We start from the raw sequence: 17,151 nt of genomic DNA on the forward strand, positions 1-17,151 counted from the left end.
GAGGAGACCCAGAGTAGGAAAGAACCATGGCCATGAGGTGCTGCTCAGTCTTCCAGCTCCAAATTCTGGACAGTCCTGTGCCTGGAGGACAGGGCAGGGGAGAAAGCCAGGCCCTGGGTCCGCACCCTCATCCCATGGTTCAGTGGCTGGAGAGCAGCAGCAGTAACCCTTGGGATGAACTGAGGAAGGTTCCAGGCTCAGAGCCCTGGGAAGCTGAGCCTCTCTACTCCCTCCCCCCAAGGGCATCTGAGAACAGGGCCTTGAGGGCTCTCTAGGGGAGGACCGGGCAGGCAGGAACAGCTGCAGTCCAGCAGGGAGGACGGCAACCAGCTGCTGCTGGGGAGACTGGCCAGGGCAGGCGGGGCAGCACGGCCCAAGCTCCCAGCCTGAGTGGCAGAGCGTGGGAGCGGGCGGCAGCCTCGAGGTTGGGTTTTGGGCTTTCATGCTGTGTTAACTGTCAGCTTGGCTAATGCTGAGCAGATGGGGGAGGGGACTGCCAGCTCCCTTGGCAACAGCCCAGGTCACGCGTGTGCACGGGGTACAGGAGTCCTGCCCTGTGGATGGTGCTGTGTGGACTCCTCTGCCCACAGCGCCTGTTCACACCATCACATACACAAGATGGTGCCGGTGAGAAACAGACCATGACAGAGGTCCACCCGAGGCAGCTGGAGGCCCAAGGCCTGGCACAGAGGCCTGTCGATCTGTCACCTCGCAGGGCCCCCGGCTTGGGGATCCCTCCACCCTTCCCCCCCTCCATCTGGGATGCAAGGCACACATCAGGCACAATGAGATTTATTTCAAAATAATAATTTATAAAAGGCCATTTGCTTCTGTGTTTTCGGCAGGCTTCCAGCGTCAGCTAGGAGCACAGGGGCCAAGCTCCTTCCACCAAGATGCTGGGACAAGCAGCAAAGGGGAAGTGGGGGGCGACCTGAAGAAAGGGGGTTCAGAGGCCCAAGATCTCTCTTGGTGTATCAGCCAAACCCCTGAAATCAGGCTCAAGTGTCAAGGCCCAGATGCCAAGCAGAGCCCTCTATTCAGGCTATTAGAATAGAGCCCTATGTTTCAGGCTCGGGCCATGACTCCCAGGGCAAGGGCTGGGCCTTGAGACTAGGGTTGAACTCTGAGTTGGGAACCCAAGGCCAGAGCCGAAAGCCTCAACTAGGGACCCCAGGATCAAGGACAGACCTCCCCAAAGCAACACCAGAGACCTTGGACAGGACCCTGAAGTTGGACTGGGGCTGCCAAGATCAAGCACCACCAGGCTGCAACAGAGCCAGGAGGCCCAGGGCTGCTGGATGTCCTGCCTGCACAACCTCCTGCTCCTGCTCAAGTCTGCACCCCAGGACAGGGGAAGGAACTGGGCCCCAGGGGCAGGGGGTCATGGCTGAAGACAGAGTCACTGGAGGAGCAGGTGCTGCTGGCGTCCCCACCGGCTGGGGAGTAGGGTCCAAAGGTCAGGCGGAGGTCCAGGTACTGCGGGGAACAGTGCTGGTCAGCCCTGATGGTCAGCTCAGGTAAAACCCAAAGGGGAGTGGGCAGAGGGTGGTCACGGGACGGGAGAGGAGGAGTACCTCCTCAGAGATGGCCAGCAGGACCTTGTCCAGTGCCTCCACCAGCTGCTTGAAAGTGGGCCTCTGAGAGGGCGCCGCATGCCAGCACTCACGCATCAGCCCATACCTGAGAGGTGGGCAGGGTCAGAAGCACCCACAGGCCTGAGTGAAGGGAGGACCTCATGGCCCTTGTGGGTGGGCAGGGGAGGTTGGGAAGTGGGGGTCTAGTGAGGGGTGGGTGAAAGGGCACAGAAGCCAGGACCTCCCCACTGGGCCTGGGCTGAGGAGGTGGCAGTCACAGTGAGTTGGTGCTGATCCCTCCCTGGGGCCAGACCCTGAGGCCAAGTCAGAGCAGAGGGTGAGGACTGGAAAGGGGGAGAGTAGGGCATGGCCTCACAGCTCTGGAGGGCAGTTCGGGGGCCGGTCCATCCGATGCCCCTCCCGCAGCAGTGAGAACAGTTCCTCCACGGGGATGCCAGGGTATGGGGAGCCCCCAAGGGTGAAGATCTCCCACAACAGGATCCCGAATGACCACCTGGAGGCAGAACCAGGGCTCAGCAGGGCACAGCTTCGCTCCCTGCTCCTGGGGCTGGGATGGGGGGCCCCGCAGGCATAATTCACCAAGCGGGGGTGGGGATAGGAGCTTTTTTTGGAGTTTGGTTCAACTCATGTCCCTATGCGACCTTGGGCAAACGCTTTGCCTTTTCTGTGGGGTAGGACAAGAATCCTGGCAGACACTCAGGACCCCAGCATCCAGGACTCACACATCACTCTGGTGTGTGTAGACTCGGTCAAACAAGGCCTCCGGTGCCATCCACTTGACAGGCAGGCGGCCCTGGGAGGGAGAGGAGGAGGTGTTGGTGCCAGTCCCACAGGTCCTGCCCCCAACCCCAGCTCTGCCCTTGCCCTCCTCACGTTGCTGGTTTTCTTGTAGTAGTCAATGTGGTGGACGCCTCGGGCCAGTCCAAAGTCAGCGATCTTCATCACATTGTCCTCTGTCACCAGCACGTTACGGGCAGCCAGGTCTCGGTGGATGCACTGGGGACAGGGCAGGGGACTTAGGCTTATTAGGACACATAGCATCTCACGGTAACCTTGGTGGGTAGGATCATCACCCATTTTACAGATGAGGAAGTCAGGATGCAGAGGGCAGACCCGAGCAGTCCAACTTCAGGGCCCTCTCGTTCTCTCCTGTGGCCTCTTTCCCCGCCCTGGCTACGGTTAGGGAGGATGTGAGGACAGAATGGGACAGGCACTGAAATCTACATACGGAAGGACTTAGGGTAACGAGAAAGGGGAGAGAGGGAGAAGTTGGAGACATTGAATGCCAGGGTCATAAAGATATGGAGATGGAGCAGTCGGCGGTGGCCCGGAGTGCCGCTACTGCCCTCACCTTTCGAGACTCCAGGTACTGCATGCCTCGGGCCACCTGGTAGGCACAGGAGACCAGGGCAGGGAAGGAGAGCGGCCCCTCACTGCTCCGAGGCCCATCGGGGCTGAGGTCGGGGCCCGGGGGGCGCCGGGCCCGCAGGAACTCCCGCAGGTTTCCCTTGGCAGCACACTCCACAATCACGTACAGGGGGCCTGCAAAGGCGAGGGTGACCGGGAGGCTGCTGAGGCGGTGCTCCCGCCACAACCACCCCCGCCCGGGCCCACCTCACCCCACCTTCTTGGGTGCAGACACCCAGCAGGTTAATAATATTTTTGTGTTGACCGATCAGCTTCATCACTTCCATCTCAGAGACCAGATCTGCCAAGTCCTTGTCAGAGGCGTTGTCTGCAAGGGCGACAGCCAGGGTGACTACACAGGGCAGGCTGTAGGGTGGGGGAGAGGACATGAAGCGCTGGACCAGGAGTGAAGAAGGTCTGGGACTGAGTCCCTACTAGGCTGTATAGCCTTGATAAAGTCACCTAACCTCTCTGAACCCCGGGATCCTCTTGTATGAGATGGGATACCGCATCATGCCCTACCTCTCAGAGCGGTTGTGAGGATGCAACAAGAATCAAGGATCTAAAAGAAGTAGGCCTGCCGGTGAGGGGCCAGGAAACAGGAGAGGGGGAAGAGCTCTGAACAGGAAGGAAGCTTGTCTGCAGGGCTTGGCATTAGTCCCTGAATGGGGTGAGAGCTCCTGGGGGCGGAAAGCAGGCTGGCGCCCTGAGGTCTGTCTGACCAGGGCCTGGCGTCCATCTGGCCTGGGAATTCAGGGAGCTGCCAGTGGGGCACAGCTAGGGGAGGCCTGGAAGAAGGCTGTGGAGCAGGGGCGGGCCCTCAGGGCTGACCCGTGGCCCTGGGCCAATGACATACCCTCCCCACCAGACCTCGCAATGCACATTTCTCAATCTCTGCCTCCGGGAAAGTGCCAGGTGGCCCCAGCTGTGCAGAGAGGAGCTGGGGGTAAGGGGGCGGAGAACAGAACAGTGGTTTGGGCCACTCTGGTAGAGGGGCCTGGGAGATAGCAGTGAGAGGCCCCTGTGGGAGATTTCAGGAGTGGCCTAGGCACCTTGAGGCTCCTGCTTGGAGGCTGGGACTGAATTTGAGCAGAAAGGCTGTGCTCAAGTGGTAGAAACAACAGGACAGACCTGGGAAGGGCCCTGGGGGAGGCCGAGGGTGTGGCTTGAGGGGAATGAGGTGGTGTCCTACACAGCTGACAAGGTTACTTGAGGCCAAAGCTTACATAGGGTCAGGGCAGACAGGGGACAGTAAACGGCAGTTACCCCAAATCCTTATAGTCACCATCATCCCAAAGGGTAAGATTTTATGCATCAGGAATTTTTATGAACCTAGGGCCCTGAGGTAGGGACATGTGAGGAAACTGAGGCTGAGAAGTGACTTGTCAGAGTCAGTAGCAGCGTTGGGCCTCAGGCCCAAGGGTGGGATCCGACAGCCTCTCCTGGCCCCCAGTGCTCACCTGATAGCACTATGAGCTCCTTCCGTTAGTCCCAAGGCCACAGTACCTCCCCCAGGCCGCCACACTCACCCTTGAGCATCTTGACGGCCACGGTGCTGGCTTGGTCAGGCTGGGCCGGGTCCATGCCTAAGGCCTCTGCACGCACCACCTGCCCAAAGCAGCCCTCGCCCAGGGGCTTCCCAAGCACCAGCCTAGAAATCAAGAAAGCTGAGGTCTCAACCGTCTGGGCGTCCTTCCTGCCTGGAGCCTGCATCCACACCCTCACGCTGCACAGCATACCTGTCCCGGGGGAACTCCCACTGCGGGTCCAGCGGGAGGTCTAGGCTCACGAGGCCAGCAAGCAAGGGGGGGCCGCTGGAGGAAAGACGGACGCCCCGCACCAGGGACAAGCTTGACTTGGCTGAGGAGCCTGACTCCAGGGAGAACTGCAAAGTGGGAGACTTGGTTGGTCGGCTGGCACTGAGCCGAGGTGGGATGGCAGGCCAGAGCCTCACTGTGGGACACGGGGGCGGGGATGTGTAGTACCTGTCGGGCCAGAGGGAAGCGGGACAGCTTCTGCACCGTGGCGGGCTGCCGGGAGTGCCGACCGTGCAGCACCTGTCGGCGATACAGGCCGGCCAGCAGCAGGAGCACCACTAACACCAGAGAGCCCGACGCGTACAGGATGATGTCTGTGTACCTGGCATCGGGCGCTGTTGCTGTCCATGTGAGGTCCTCCTCTGTCCACAGACACATAACTGACCAGTCAGTGGTCAGATGGCTGGCCCTATACCCTCTAACTCAGGCCCTCACAGCTCCCGCCACACATGGATGCACACACCAAGAAAACTGTAATTATACTCAGTCCCACATAGTCCTGGGTCCCACCGACAGTCACATGTCGACATGCAGAGGGTCTGCTACATGCAGAATCCAACACAAAACCACACGCCATGTCCAGAGCTTAGATCCCACAGGCCAAGGGGTAGTGTCCACCCTCAGGTCACAGCCCACTGCTGGATCAGAGTCGGACCCTGAAGCCTCTCCTGGCCACCTCAGGAGCTCACCTGGCAGCACAGTGAGCCAGGCCGACTGGTAGGAGAGGCCAATGGAGTTGCCTGCCAGACAGGTGTACTCGCCTGCGTCCTCGGCCGACACGTTACGAAGATATAGGACCTCCACCTCTGAGCTATTGATGTCTGTTGTCTGGGGATGGGAGACACATTCAGGGGTCACAGCAGGGCCCGGGGTCAGGAAGGGAGCTGGTAATCACCCTCCCCACCATGGGAGAAGGGTAGGGAGGGCTCAGGCACCGCAGGGGCTGGACCTTTAAGACTTGCACATAAGGGAAGCCGTCGGCACCGAAGTTGCTGCCGTTGATGACAATGTGCTTCAGCCACTGGATGTGAGGCTGGGCGTCACTGTACACCTTGCATAGCAGCTCCACGTCACTGCCCACTACCGCTGTGGTATTGGCCGGGAGCCCTGCCTGCAGGATGGGCCGGTGCGGGGACCGCTCTGGGGGCCGGGCCGGGCCGTCAACCCTGACCAGCGGCACCCACAGAAGCACCCTGGTCACCTGCCTCCAACTTCCCCAGCTCAAGGGAGAGACCTTCCTGATATGCAGCGCAGACCTTGTCTGTCTTCTGCTTACCCCGCTTAAACCTTCCATGGCTCCCCATTGCCTTTGGGGTCCAGGACAATTTCTCAGCTTCCCATTCAGAACCCTTCATGGCCTGGCTCCCCATGGAAATGCCACACCCCAGGCATACATCTCCCCACAAATGCATTATAGTCTTTACACTGAAGGCCTTTACTGAACCCGTGCCCTCTGCCTCAATGTCTTCCCTACTTTTCTTCTTGGCTAATCTCTGCTCCTCCGGGCCCACGTTACCCTCTGTGCACCCCCTCACGTCCACCAGCACACTTGAAACAAGTTTGAGTGACTCATCTAAGACTCAGTCCATGTTGCCTGCCAGACTGGGCTCTAACTGAGGGCAAATTCTGGGCTTCCACCCCCACACTGCCTCGCTTGCCCCTCCGCTCACCCAGCACGTCCAGCAGATAGCTGTAGCGGATGCTGCCCACCGGATTCTCCACAAGGCAGGTGTATGTGCCACGATCTGAGGGCACCACGCTTTCCATCACCAGGCTCCAGTGCTGATGGCGCAGCTGGGGGGAGGGGAAGTGTCCACGAGGGGCCACTAACCCATGCCCCTGAGGGGAGTAGGGCGGGAGAGAGGGAGAGGGCAAGGCCAGGGACTTTGGGACAAAGGAGAAGACTCCAAGAAATGTCTGAGCCCTGAGTTTTAGGTTGGCCTCTTCCCAGCTGTGCCACCTTTGCCAGTCTTTGTCCTCTGAGCCTCAGTTTCCTCATTACAGCCTGGAACTGACCTTACAGGGTCTGACCATGAGAATGAGCTGCCCAAACTTACGGATGCTGGTCAGGGATCCTTCCTCCTTTAGAAATGGAGTCGCTCGAGAAGCTAAGTCACTTGCCAGAGAGTGGCAGAGTGGGAACTTGAACCAGAGCTGTCCAAGTCCACAGCCTAGTGCTTCTTCTGGGGCCACACAGTGGCCTTCTTTATTCAAGAAGGAACTGGGGGGTTGGTTTATAGGTATGAGGGGGCCGGTGGGGGAGCAGGTGGCCTTGGAACCCAGAGACTCACCCGAACGCCTCCAATGCGATGCTCCCCATGAAAGTCCTGTCCATCTTTGAGCCAGCGGATGGTGGGCGTGGGGTTTCCTGCCGCTGGACAGCGGAACTTGACGGTGTTCCCAGCAGGCACTGCATGCAGTTTCTTCTCCATGCGCTGGGGGTGTGTCCAGTAGGGTGCTGGAGGGGAAGGAAGAACTTAGTGCCCCCAGGGTGACTACCTGCTTCAACACAGGTCTCTTCTCAGGGAGCAGCTGGGAGGTAGGGAAATGAGTCCTTGAGGACTTATACTGACCATGCTGTGGGTAAACATGCCTAGTTGAAGGGCCATTGTGTTCCTCATCACCATTGCTGGAGGTCGAGGAGTCTATGTCAGGGATAGAGGGAGATATATGAGGCCAGGACAGGAGACTCTCTCCCTAGGCACCCCTCAGCCCCTGCCAGACGCCCTTACCATCCATAACCAAGGTGACATTGTGCAGGACAAACATGGAGCCTCGTGCTAGGCAGAGGTAGTGCCCAACATCCTCGGGTAGGAAGCTGGCGATCTCCAAGCGGCCCCTCCAGCCTCGTACCCGGCCAGCAGGTGCCAGGCGACTGCCCTCTTTGTACCAGTGGCCACCACGCTCAGCCTTCCCACAGCATAACTGCACAGGCTGCCCAAGGACCACCGTCAGCTCCTGTTCTGGCTGCTCCGGGCTGGGGGCCAGGCAGGGCTCTGTGGGCCAAGGGCAGAGGTCAATGAGCCTCACAGCCCCAGTTGAGGCAGCCCCCACATAGAGAGAACATGCTGCACATGCAGGGCACGAGCACCTCAACATATGCACAACCACATGCTCTAGATGCTACATGCAGAGGTAAGGCCATGCCTCTGATGCACATCACACACACACACGGTGAGTAGCACACCTGCTGGGCTGAACATGACACTGTCCAACACACACACGCGCGCGCACACACACACACACACACGCACGCGCGCACACAAGGCGCATGCTACAGGACACACATCACACCACTCCAAGGCATAATACCCTCCCAGTGCATACACCACACGTGAGGCCTGGGCCTCCCAAGCCACACACACACTGCACAGAACACACACACACACACATCCAAGGGGCTCACCACCAGCTCTGCAGCCCAGCTCAGGGCCCTGGGCCCTGCAAGGCCAGTCCTCTTTCGTGGACACAGAGATAGGTGGATGCTTTCTGGGAGCCAGACACTGAGTCTCAATGGTTGCCACCTGCTGCCACCTCCCCAGGGCCTGGGCCAGGATTCTCTCCAGCTTTGCTCAGCCCCCACTTGGTGCCAACTCTTCCCACCCCTGCCACTCTCTCCCACCTTAGAGGTCATACCCAACTCCATTTCCTCAGAGGTCTCAAAGGACAAAGCTGGAGTCCAGGGTGCTCCCAGGAGGACCCCCAACAGGACCAGCAGCAATTGCATCTTCTTCCTGTTGCTCATGGGGTCCAGGCTGGGCTTTCCACTGATGGCCTTCCTGAAACAGGGAGGGAGAAGAGTTCCTGCTTCATGTGCACCTTGGCTGGTGCTATTCCCTTATTTTTCAGATGAGGAAACTGAGACAGGAAATGGCTGGCCACTTCCAAACCCTCCCACCGCCAGGCAGCAGCAGGGCAGACTGGAAGCTGGTCCGCTGTTGCAGAGCCCAAGGCTGCCGCACAGTAGGTTGTGCAAGGGGGGCTGGGGGTGGGCGGGGCTTCCTGCTCTGCACTGGTCCTGCTGAGACCTTGGCACGAGTTCACAGCAAGGGCAGTTTTGGGATTCTTTCCTTGGAGGCAAGCAGAGAATGGAAACATATCTTCTGCTCACTCTTAGCACACATGATTTATTTTTTGCTGAATAAATGCATTTATTTCTGAAGAGCCAAAAAAACAAAATCTGAAATATAATACAAGTCCAAACTTCAGCATCTGGATGCTATCTGATCTGATCCCCACTCCTTATTAGCATTGCTGACATTTCCACGACCAGCTTTGGATACCTCCAGTAGCAGGGCGCTTACCACTAACAAGGCAGCACACTCCATGGCCAGCAGTTCTTCCTTCTTCTGAACCAGAACTGCACCCTGGGAATATCTCTGCTTTTTGTGTCCCCACAATTCCACCTGAGACAATGCAGGCTCTGGTAAAGAATGCAGACTCTGGTGTCTGACAGAGCCAAGCTCAAACCCTAGCTCTTACCAGCTTGCTTGTCCCTGGCCATGTCTGGGTCGCTGGCCCCACAGGACTGCTTTGAGGATAAAAGAGAATGTACGTAGCCCTGACCGGTTTGGCTCGGTGGATAGAGCGTTGGCCTGCGGACTGAAGGGTCCCAGGTTCGATTCTGGTCAAGGGCATGTACCTTGGTTGCGGGCACATCCCCAGTAGGGGGTGTGCAGGAGGCAGCTGGTCGATGTTTCTAACTCTCTATCCCTCTCCCTTCCTCTCTATAAAAAAAAATCAATAAAATATATTTTTCTTAAAAAGAGAGAATATGTGTAGGGGCTGGGTACACAGAATGTTGGAATGGTCTCCTTCCCCATCCCCTCCCTGTAATGTCGCCCAGGGTCTGCCCTCCAACAGTCACCCCAGGTCCTGTCAGGTGTGATGCACACACCCACCCCATCTGATTATCCTCTTCCAAATGCCGCCAAGGATGTCTCCTTACCCTCAAAGGAGCACTCAAAACTGAGCGTCAGCTAGGGCAGGGGAAGAGGGTGACCAGTGTAGTCCCAAGGACCCACTGGCTATTACCTGGGACTGGGTGACAGTCGGGGGTACTGGTGTCTCTGGGTCTACCTTGCCCAGGAAGCCCACCGCACCCCCTCTCTTCAGCCACAGCTCCCTGTCCAGCTCTGGCTCTGAGGCAGGGGGCACTTGGCTTGTCCTGGGCAAAGCCATTATTTCCCTCTTCCCTGGGTTGCCCCTGCAGCTGGAGCATCAGCTCTGTTCATCTCCTCACCTCACCCCTGCCCCACTGCCAGTCCATTCTGCCTTCTCAATCCCTCTCCAGTCTATCTCACCTCCGCTTCCTGGACTCAGGGCAGGCCATAGTCATCTGCAGCATGGGCCTTTGCAAACATCTCCCTGGGCTCTGCAGCCTCCATTCTCCAGCAGGCTTTAAAAATTACAAGGCTGCCATGTCAACCCCCTCCCCACCAGCTTACAAGTTCTTAATGGCTGCCTGTGCCAGCGGGATCCAGTCCACACTGTACAGCATCCTAGGCCTCCCTCCCAGCCTGGGCCACTCAGGTTGCACAGTCTGCCCCTTCAGTACCTTCAGCACTGAAGCCACTGGCTTTCAAAACTGGGCACATCTTGTCTCTTGACCTCTGTGTCCCATTTCTCTTCTCCACCTGGCTCAGATGCCACTCTCTCTGCGCCCACCCCGCTTCCTGCCCCTCCTGGTGAAATCCCCAGGAGGATTTCTGTAGGGAGCTCAGCTCTCTGGGTTCACAGCTCCGGTTGGGGGCGTTATATTTTCACCTTCAGGCTACTCTGTCCTCATCACCCCAGGGTCCTTAGCAAGGCCACCAGCGGACAGGGGACCGCAGTGCCTGACTCTGGCACCAGGTTATCCAGAGTTCGCTTCCAACCTCCCGCACTCAAGCGCTGGGGGACCCTGGGCATATGACTGCACCTCTTCGAGCCTCAGCTTTCTCATCTCCACTTGGGGCGCACAGACACTCCAGCAGCTGAGGATCAGCGAGCTCTTCCACCTTCACCCCTACTCCGCCACCCTGGGGGGAGGTGCAAGTCGGCGGGTCCCCAGGAGGAGGAGCAGAGACAGCCTGTCCGCCCCCGCCCGAGTGGGCAATGAGTAACCAGCTCCGCGGCCAGGGTGCTCTTTGGACGGAGCGGGACAAAAGGCCCTGTGTGCACTGCGGGTTACTGATTTACCGCCCCCCTCCACCCACCCTGCCGAGCGGACGCCAGGGTCCCCATTGCAGGGATGGGGCAGCTCCCGGAGCCCCATCGCCGCTCGCCCCCTGGCGGCTGGGAGCGCAGCCAGGGTCCGCATGGGTCCCGGGACACCTGGAACCTCCACGGGACAGCTCCCGGCACAGGGTCCTGGCTCACCTGGGTCTTCTGTGTCCCTGGTCCTAGCGCTCCTGCCAGGCCGATCCCCTAGCCCAGCGGGGACCGGGGACTCAGCCAGGGCGCTCCTCCGCCTGGGGCCGGAGAGCTGGGAATGCGCCGCCGAAGCCGCGTGGAGCCGGGCGGCCCAGCGCCCCGCCCACCTCGGGCCCGGCCCCTCCTGGACCTGCTGTCCTGACAGCCGCGTGGCTGCGAGTGGCGCAGAATCCCACCCACCTGGAGACCAGTTCTGAACCCATAGCGCTGAGCGACCGACGGGTCAGCCTAATCCCAAAGGCCCCGCCCAGCCTGCAGCACACCCCCTCAGACTCCGCCTCTTTTGCCCCATTCAGGCCAGACTTCTAAGTTCCAGTCTAGTCCTTGCTCTCCATCTCCTGCTCGACACCCTTCCGGAACAAGACCCTGCAGTTCTCACCCGCTCGCCTCTGCAGACCTTGGCCCAGCCTGGCTCCTCTGTCTTCTGCGTAGTTGCCATGTGGTGCCTAGCACACTGCCTCTGCCCCCATCCCCAACCAGTCTCTGCACAACCTTCCGGGTGATAGCAAAATACACTCTGATTCCGTATGTATTTTGTGGTTGACTGTGCCAATCACAACCACCCCTTTCAAAGTTTCCAATAGCTTCCTTTAAAGATGCTAGGCAGGACCTGCCCCTGGGCGCACCCTCCTTTTGCACTTGTGGTTCCCGCTTCCAGGAAAGATATTTTTCTCTCTAGGTCTGGCTAGTTCCATCTCATTCTTAGGTCTCAGCTCCCTTCCTCAGAAGAAGCCCTTTGGACTCACCAGGTTCCTCTTCAGGTCTTCTGTTCTTTGAGCACGGAGAAAGAAACTGAGTGTGGGGTGGGTGTGGGCGGGGAGGTGGTGGTCGTGGTGAAGTGATTCCGAGTACAGGTTGCAGGGCTCAATCTCATCACACATGGCTCTGGCAAGTTACTCCATCTGTATCTTCATTTTCTCCTCAGCAAAACAGGTATAATGATAATGTATCATCTCTAAGAAGTGGTTGCAAAAAGTAGACATGCTGGTATGTGTAAGCCTCAGAACACTGCTTGACATAGAGCACTTGCTTTGTAATGCTAGCTATGATTTTTTAGGACCTGCTATATTTTTCTTAATATATATGCGTGTGTGAGAGGAAGGGAGAGGGAGAGAGAGAGATAGAAACATTAATGATGAGAGAGAAACATTTATAGGTTGCCTCCTGCACGCCCCCTACTGGGGATCGAGCCAGCAACCCTTGCCTGTGTGTGCTCTTTGACTGGAATCAAACCCGGGACTCTTCAGTCCGCAGGCCCATCGCTCTATCTACTGAGCCAAACCAACCAGGGTTTCTTAATATCTTTAAAAAATCTTTTTAAAAAATTGATGTGAGAGAGAGACATCCATTTGTTGTTCCACTTATTTATGCATTCATTGGTTGATTTTTGTTGTTGTTGTTAATCCTCACCTGAGAATATTTTTCCCATTTATTTTTAGTTTTTTATAATAGAAATTAATATTTATTACAGATCCTCTATTATTAAAAGTATTACATATGTCCCCTTTTTTCCCCATTGACCCCTTCTAGTTCCCACCCCCTCCCTATGCCCACCCTCCCAATAGGCCTTCACCACACTATTGTCTGTGTCTATGGGTTATGCATATATGCATGTAAGTTTTTTGGTTGATCTCTTCCCACCCACTCACTACACAGAACACACCTTCCCTCTGAGATTCCACAGTCTGTTCTATTGCCCCTGACCGGAATCGAACCCGGGACCCTTCAGTCCGCAGGCCGACGCTCTCTCCACTGAGCCAAAGCGGTTTCGGTGCTACTTCTTTTTTTATTGCTGCAAAGTATTACATGGTGTAAATGTACCATATCTTTTTTTTTAAAATATATTTTATTGAGTTTTTACAGAGAGGAAAGGAGAGAGATAGAGAGTTAGAAACATCGATGAGAGAGAAACATCGACCAGCTGCCTCTTGCACACTCCCCACTGGGGATGTGCCCGCAACCAAGGTACATGCCCCTGACCGGAATACCATATCTTTTTTTATCCACTCATCTACTGATTGGCACTTGGGCTGTTTCCACTGAGCCAAACCTGCTAGGGCTCTAAATCTTAGCTACTATAAATTGTGCTGCTATGAACCTAGGACTGGGGATTGAATTGGCAACCTAGGTATGTGCCCTGATCAGGAATTGAACAGGCAATATTTCGGTGAATGGGACAACATTTAGCTGAGCCTCCTGGCCAGGAAAAAAAATTTAAATCTTTCAATTATTATTGACTTCACCACTATATCTCAAGAGCCGGGCTAGTAGGTGCCCTCCAAATAGCTCTGCCTCACTTGCAAGTACTTTTCTCCTGAGCATCTTGACAGTGGCCAAATAGGAGGTCAGCCGAACTTTGATCTCTGCCCAACACTCATCTGAGGTCCAAGCCCTTTACTCCTTGAAGGCTCCTGGAGAAGAAAGGGAACCCCTCAACCAGGGTCTTAGCTTACCTCCCAGTGGAGACATTGGCCATCGGAAAGCAGCTTCCATTTCCATTGTTATGTCAAGGAGCCTAGTCTCTCACCCTTACTTCGGAAGAGGGTATGGGGGAGGAGGATGGAGGCTTCCGTTGCATAATTAAAAGGCCCATTAAAGTGAGAATGGCTGTGATGAGTTTAAAGAAAGCCTTGAAAAAGAGTTAGAAGAAAATGACTCTGAAATATCACAATTTGACGATGATAGTTCTGAAAAAGTTATTGATGAGGAAGGCTCTGAGAGCGTTTGACAAGGAAGAATTAGATGAAAAGGAAGAAGAAGATGCATATAAAAAAACTTTTGATGATGAGTCTGATGAAAAAGAGGGTGAAGAAGATGCAGATGAAAATAGGCTTGAAGATGCTGATAAAAGGAGGAAGAAGATGATGCAGATGAAAAGATGTTTGAATATTTAGACGAAACTAAAGATGAAGTAGATGCAAAGGACGATGAAGAAGGTATAGATGAAAACATGTTAGAAAATGAGGATTCCTGTGAGAAGTTTGATGATTCTGATGAGAAAGGGACTGTGGGCCGTATGGGGGGAATGGAATGTTCCGGAAGAAAGAGCCCTATCTACATGCAGCAGCTTTATCCTCAGGAGTGATGATGGTGATGATATTTAATCCCTTAAGTTTGCTTTTGAGGGAAAGTCCTCCGTCTACGTTTTGCCTGTGCTCCAGGACAATTACTAGTAGCGTTAATAAACACTGCATAGTGATAGGATGTCATCAGATTAATGGATTGCCTTTTTCATTGTTACCTGTACTTAATGATCATAAATATATGTTAATTGGCTGTTCAGTTAAAACTTCAGAGTATAATGCAAGTAAACTGGATACTCGTCCTTTGTCAGATTTGTTAAATGGATGTAGAATATTTTTTTAAAATATTCTGATTGAAGTCTGTGATATTAAAAAATAAAAATAAGTTGTTAATATGCAGAAACTGAAAATTGGACTTGAGTTAAATTGCATTTTAAGTTCTTGCTATTGCTTTATTTATACTTAAGTTTTTAGTTTTTTAAGGATTTGAAAAATCTGATAAGAGTCTCCTTGCTTCCAGTTTATATTACCACTTAGGTCCCTGTTTCTCTTCTCTAAACCAGAACATGTTACTCAACTTATAAGGTAAACAGTACTTTGGAGTTTCCCCCTGCCCAGTCCTTGCAAGTTACTTTTATTTGTTTTCCTTTCTACCCTTTTTCCATGACAATTGCAGGAGTGAACTTCCTGAGATCCATCCACAGCTTTCTTTACTGAAAACATAGGGAAGGGGATTAGAATTCTACTCTGGACTGTTTGGCCCCTTTAGAAGTTGATTGGAGTTGTGGGACCTCTCCCCAGAAAAGTGCACACACTACACAACTTTTTGTATACAGTTTTGGGAGGTTCATTGATCCCCTGGAGTTTAAGAATGTCTGTCATCGTTCATACTTCAATTTTGTGTGTTTTTTGTTGTTGTTCTAGTATGGTGCCTAGTACTGTGCTAAATTGTGTAGTCCCAGTAAAATGTTGGGTCTTCTTGCTTATGCTTTCCAAATTAAGTATTGATGAGTGTAGCATTAAGAAGTTATTCTCATAAATTAGAAGCATTGAAATAAACTGCATTGATGTTTTTTGATTAAAAAAATGAAGTGATTTGTTTCTTTTATTTTTCTTTTCCTTGTCAAACAAAAGAATGATCTTCTCCCAATGATAAATCAGAAGAGAATTGGTTATCTTTTAAAAACAGCTTGTCCTGCCGAAACTGGTTTGGCTCAGTGGATAGAGCGTCGGCGTGCGGACTGAAAGGTCCCAGGTTCGATTCCGGTCAAGGGCATGTACCTGGGTTGCGCACACTTCCCCAGTGGGGGATGTGCAGGAGGCAGCTGATGGATGTTTCTCTCTCATCGATGTTTCTAACTCTCTATCTCTCTCCCTTCCTCTCTGTAAAAAATCAATGAAATATATATTTTTTTAAAAAAGACCCCAAATAGCCACAGCAATCCTGAGAAAGAAGAACAAAGTTAGAGGGATCACAATACCAGATATCAAGCTATATTACAAAGCCACAGTTCTCAAAACTGTCTGGTCCTGGCAAAAGAACAGACATATAGAGCAGAGAACAGAACAGAGAACCCAGAAATAGCCCCAAGCCATTATGCTCAGTTAACATTTGACAAAGGAGGCAAAAGCATACAATGGAGTCAAGACAGTCTCTTCAATAAATGGTGTTGGGAAAATTGGACAGATGCATGCAAAAAAAATGAAACTAGACCACCAACTTACACCATACACAAAAATAAAACTCGAAATAGATAAAGGACTTAAACGTGAGATGGGAAACTATAAAAATCTTAGAAGAATCCATAGGCAGCAAAATAGCAGACATATGTCATAGCAATATCTTTACTGATACAGCTCCTAGGACAATGGAAACTAAGGAGAAAATAAACAGATGGCACTATATCAAAATAAAAAGCTTAACAAGAAAGCCCACTGCATGGGAGAACATATTTGCCAATGTTATCTCCAATAAGGGTTTAATCTCCAAAATTTACAGGGAACTCATACAACTTAACAAAAGGAAGATAAACAATCCAATAAAAAAATGGGCAAAGGACCTAAGTAGACACTTTTGAAAGAGGACATACAGAAAGCCAAGAGACATATGAAAACATGCTCAAAGTCACTAATCATCCAAGAGATGCAAATAAAAATGACAATTAGGAACCAACTCTCACCTGTCAGAATAGCTATCATCAACAAATCAACAAACAACAAGTGCTGGCGAGGATGCAGAGAAAAAGGAACCCATGTGCACTGCTGGTGGGAATGCAGACTGGTGCAGCCACTCTGGAGAACAGTATGGAGTTTCCTCAAAAAATTATAAATGGAACTCCCATTTGACCCAGTAATCCCACTTCTAGGAATATATCCCAAGAAATCAGAAACACCAATCAGAAAGGATATATGGATCAGTTTGGTTCAAATAAACTCTTACAAAAATTCGAAAGAAAGAAAGTGTTGTAATGTACCCCGCGAATCACACAAGGACACCTCAAGAAGTCGAATTAAGGATTCAGATTTATTGCAAATCCAGGACTATGAGGGGGCATTTTGCTTTCCAAATCTCGTAGTGATTAGCCCCAACACCAGATTTATATAGGCAAAAAAGTCACAAAGGTATTGATTACATCTCGGGGTTTGGAATGAGGAACCTGTTTTGCACAAAGTAGTTTGTTACAGAAGCTAGTTTGAGCAGATCAGTTATCTACAAAGATTAATTATAGTTTCAGGTCTTCAGACCACTGAGTCGACAGAAGCACATTATCTAGCGCCCCGGGGTCTTGGGACCCCTGAGTCAACGGGAGCGCATTATCTGTGGCCACTGAGGCCATTTAGGATAATTGTGCTGTCCTGTTCTCCAGGTCCGGAGGAATGTGTTTTCTAAAACCG

The 17,151-nt window shown here is 53.3% G+C and overlaps 1 protein-coding gene across 3 annotated transcripts; it reads right to left on the reverse strand.

Annotated features, from left to right (window-relative positions):
• Positions 1-974: 974 nt before the first annotated feature.
• On the reverse strand, positions 975-11,452 carry FGFR4 (fibroblast growth factor receptor 4). 3 transcript variants are annotated; one of them, XM_015563871.1, is made up of 18 exons: positions 11,414-11,452; positions 8,456-8,598; positions 7,552-7,815; positions 7,393-7,464; positions 7,111-7,277; positions 6,490-6,613; positions 5,769-5,959; positions 5,509-5,647; positions 4,988-5,181; positions 4,742-4,887; positions 4,532-4,653; positions 3,220-3,330; positions 2,947-3,137; positions 2,469-2,591; positions 2,318-2,388; positions 1,951-2,088; positions 1,575-1,680; positions 975-1,476 (listed from the first exon to the last, which is right to left on the reverse strand). In XM_015563871.1, exons 1-18 carry the CDS (start codon positions 11,434-11,436, stop codon positions 1,330-1,332), a joined length of 2,472 nt encoding a protein of 823 aa, XP_015419357.1. In that variant the 5' UTR covers positions 11,437-11,452; the 3' UTR covers positions 975-1,329. The 3 variants fall into 3 exon arrangements, with proteins under 3 accessions (XP_015419357.1, XP_015419356.1, XP_015419358.1); XM_015563870.1 differs by having other exon boundaries at positions 975-1,491; XM_015563872.1 differs by lacking the exon at positions 1,575-1,680 and having other exon boundaries at positions 1,378-1,476.
• Positions 11,453-17,151: the final 5,699 nt, after the last annotated feature.

Source organism: Myotis davidii, unplaced genomic scaffold, assembly GCF_000327345.1.
Source record: "Myotis davidii unplaced genomic scaffold, ASM32734v1 scaffold319, whole genome shotgun sequence".
In the NCBI taxonomy this organism is placed as follows: Eukaryota; Metazoa; Chordata; class Mammalia; order Chiroptera; family Vespertilionidae; genus Myotis; species Myotis davidii.

What these genes read in the sequence shown, in the direction of transcription:
- FGFR4 (XM_015563870.1), bottom strand. Translation starts at nt 11,436, where the DNA reads ATGGGTTCAGAACTGGTCTCCAG. An exon ending in GGGTGTCTGCACCCAAGAAG is followed by an intron (nt 3,138 to 3,219) that starts GTGGGGTGAGGT and finishes TCGCCTTTGCAG; the next exon opens with GCCCCCTGTACGTGATTGTG. An exon ending in CCGAACTGCCCTCCAGAGCT is followed by an intron (nt 1,681 to 1,950) that starts GTGAGGCCATGC and finishes CCCACCTCTCAG; the next exon opens with GTATGGGCTGATGCGTGAGT.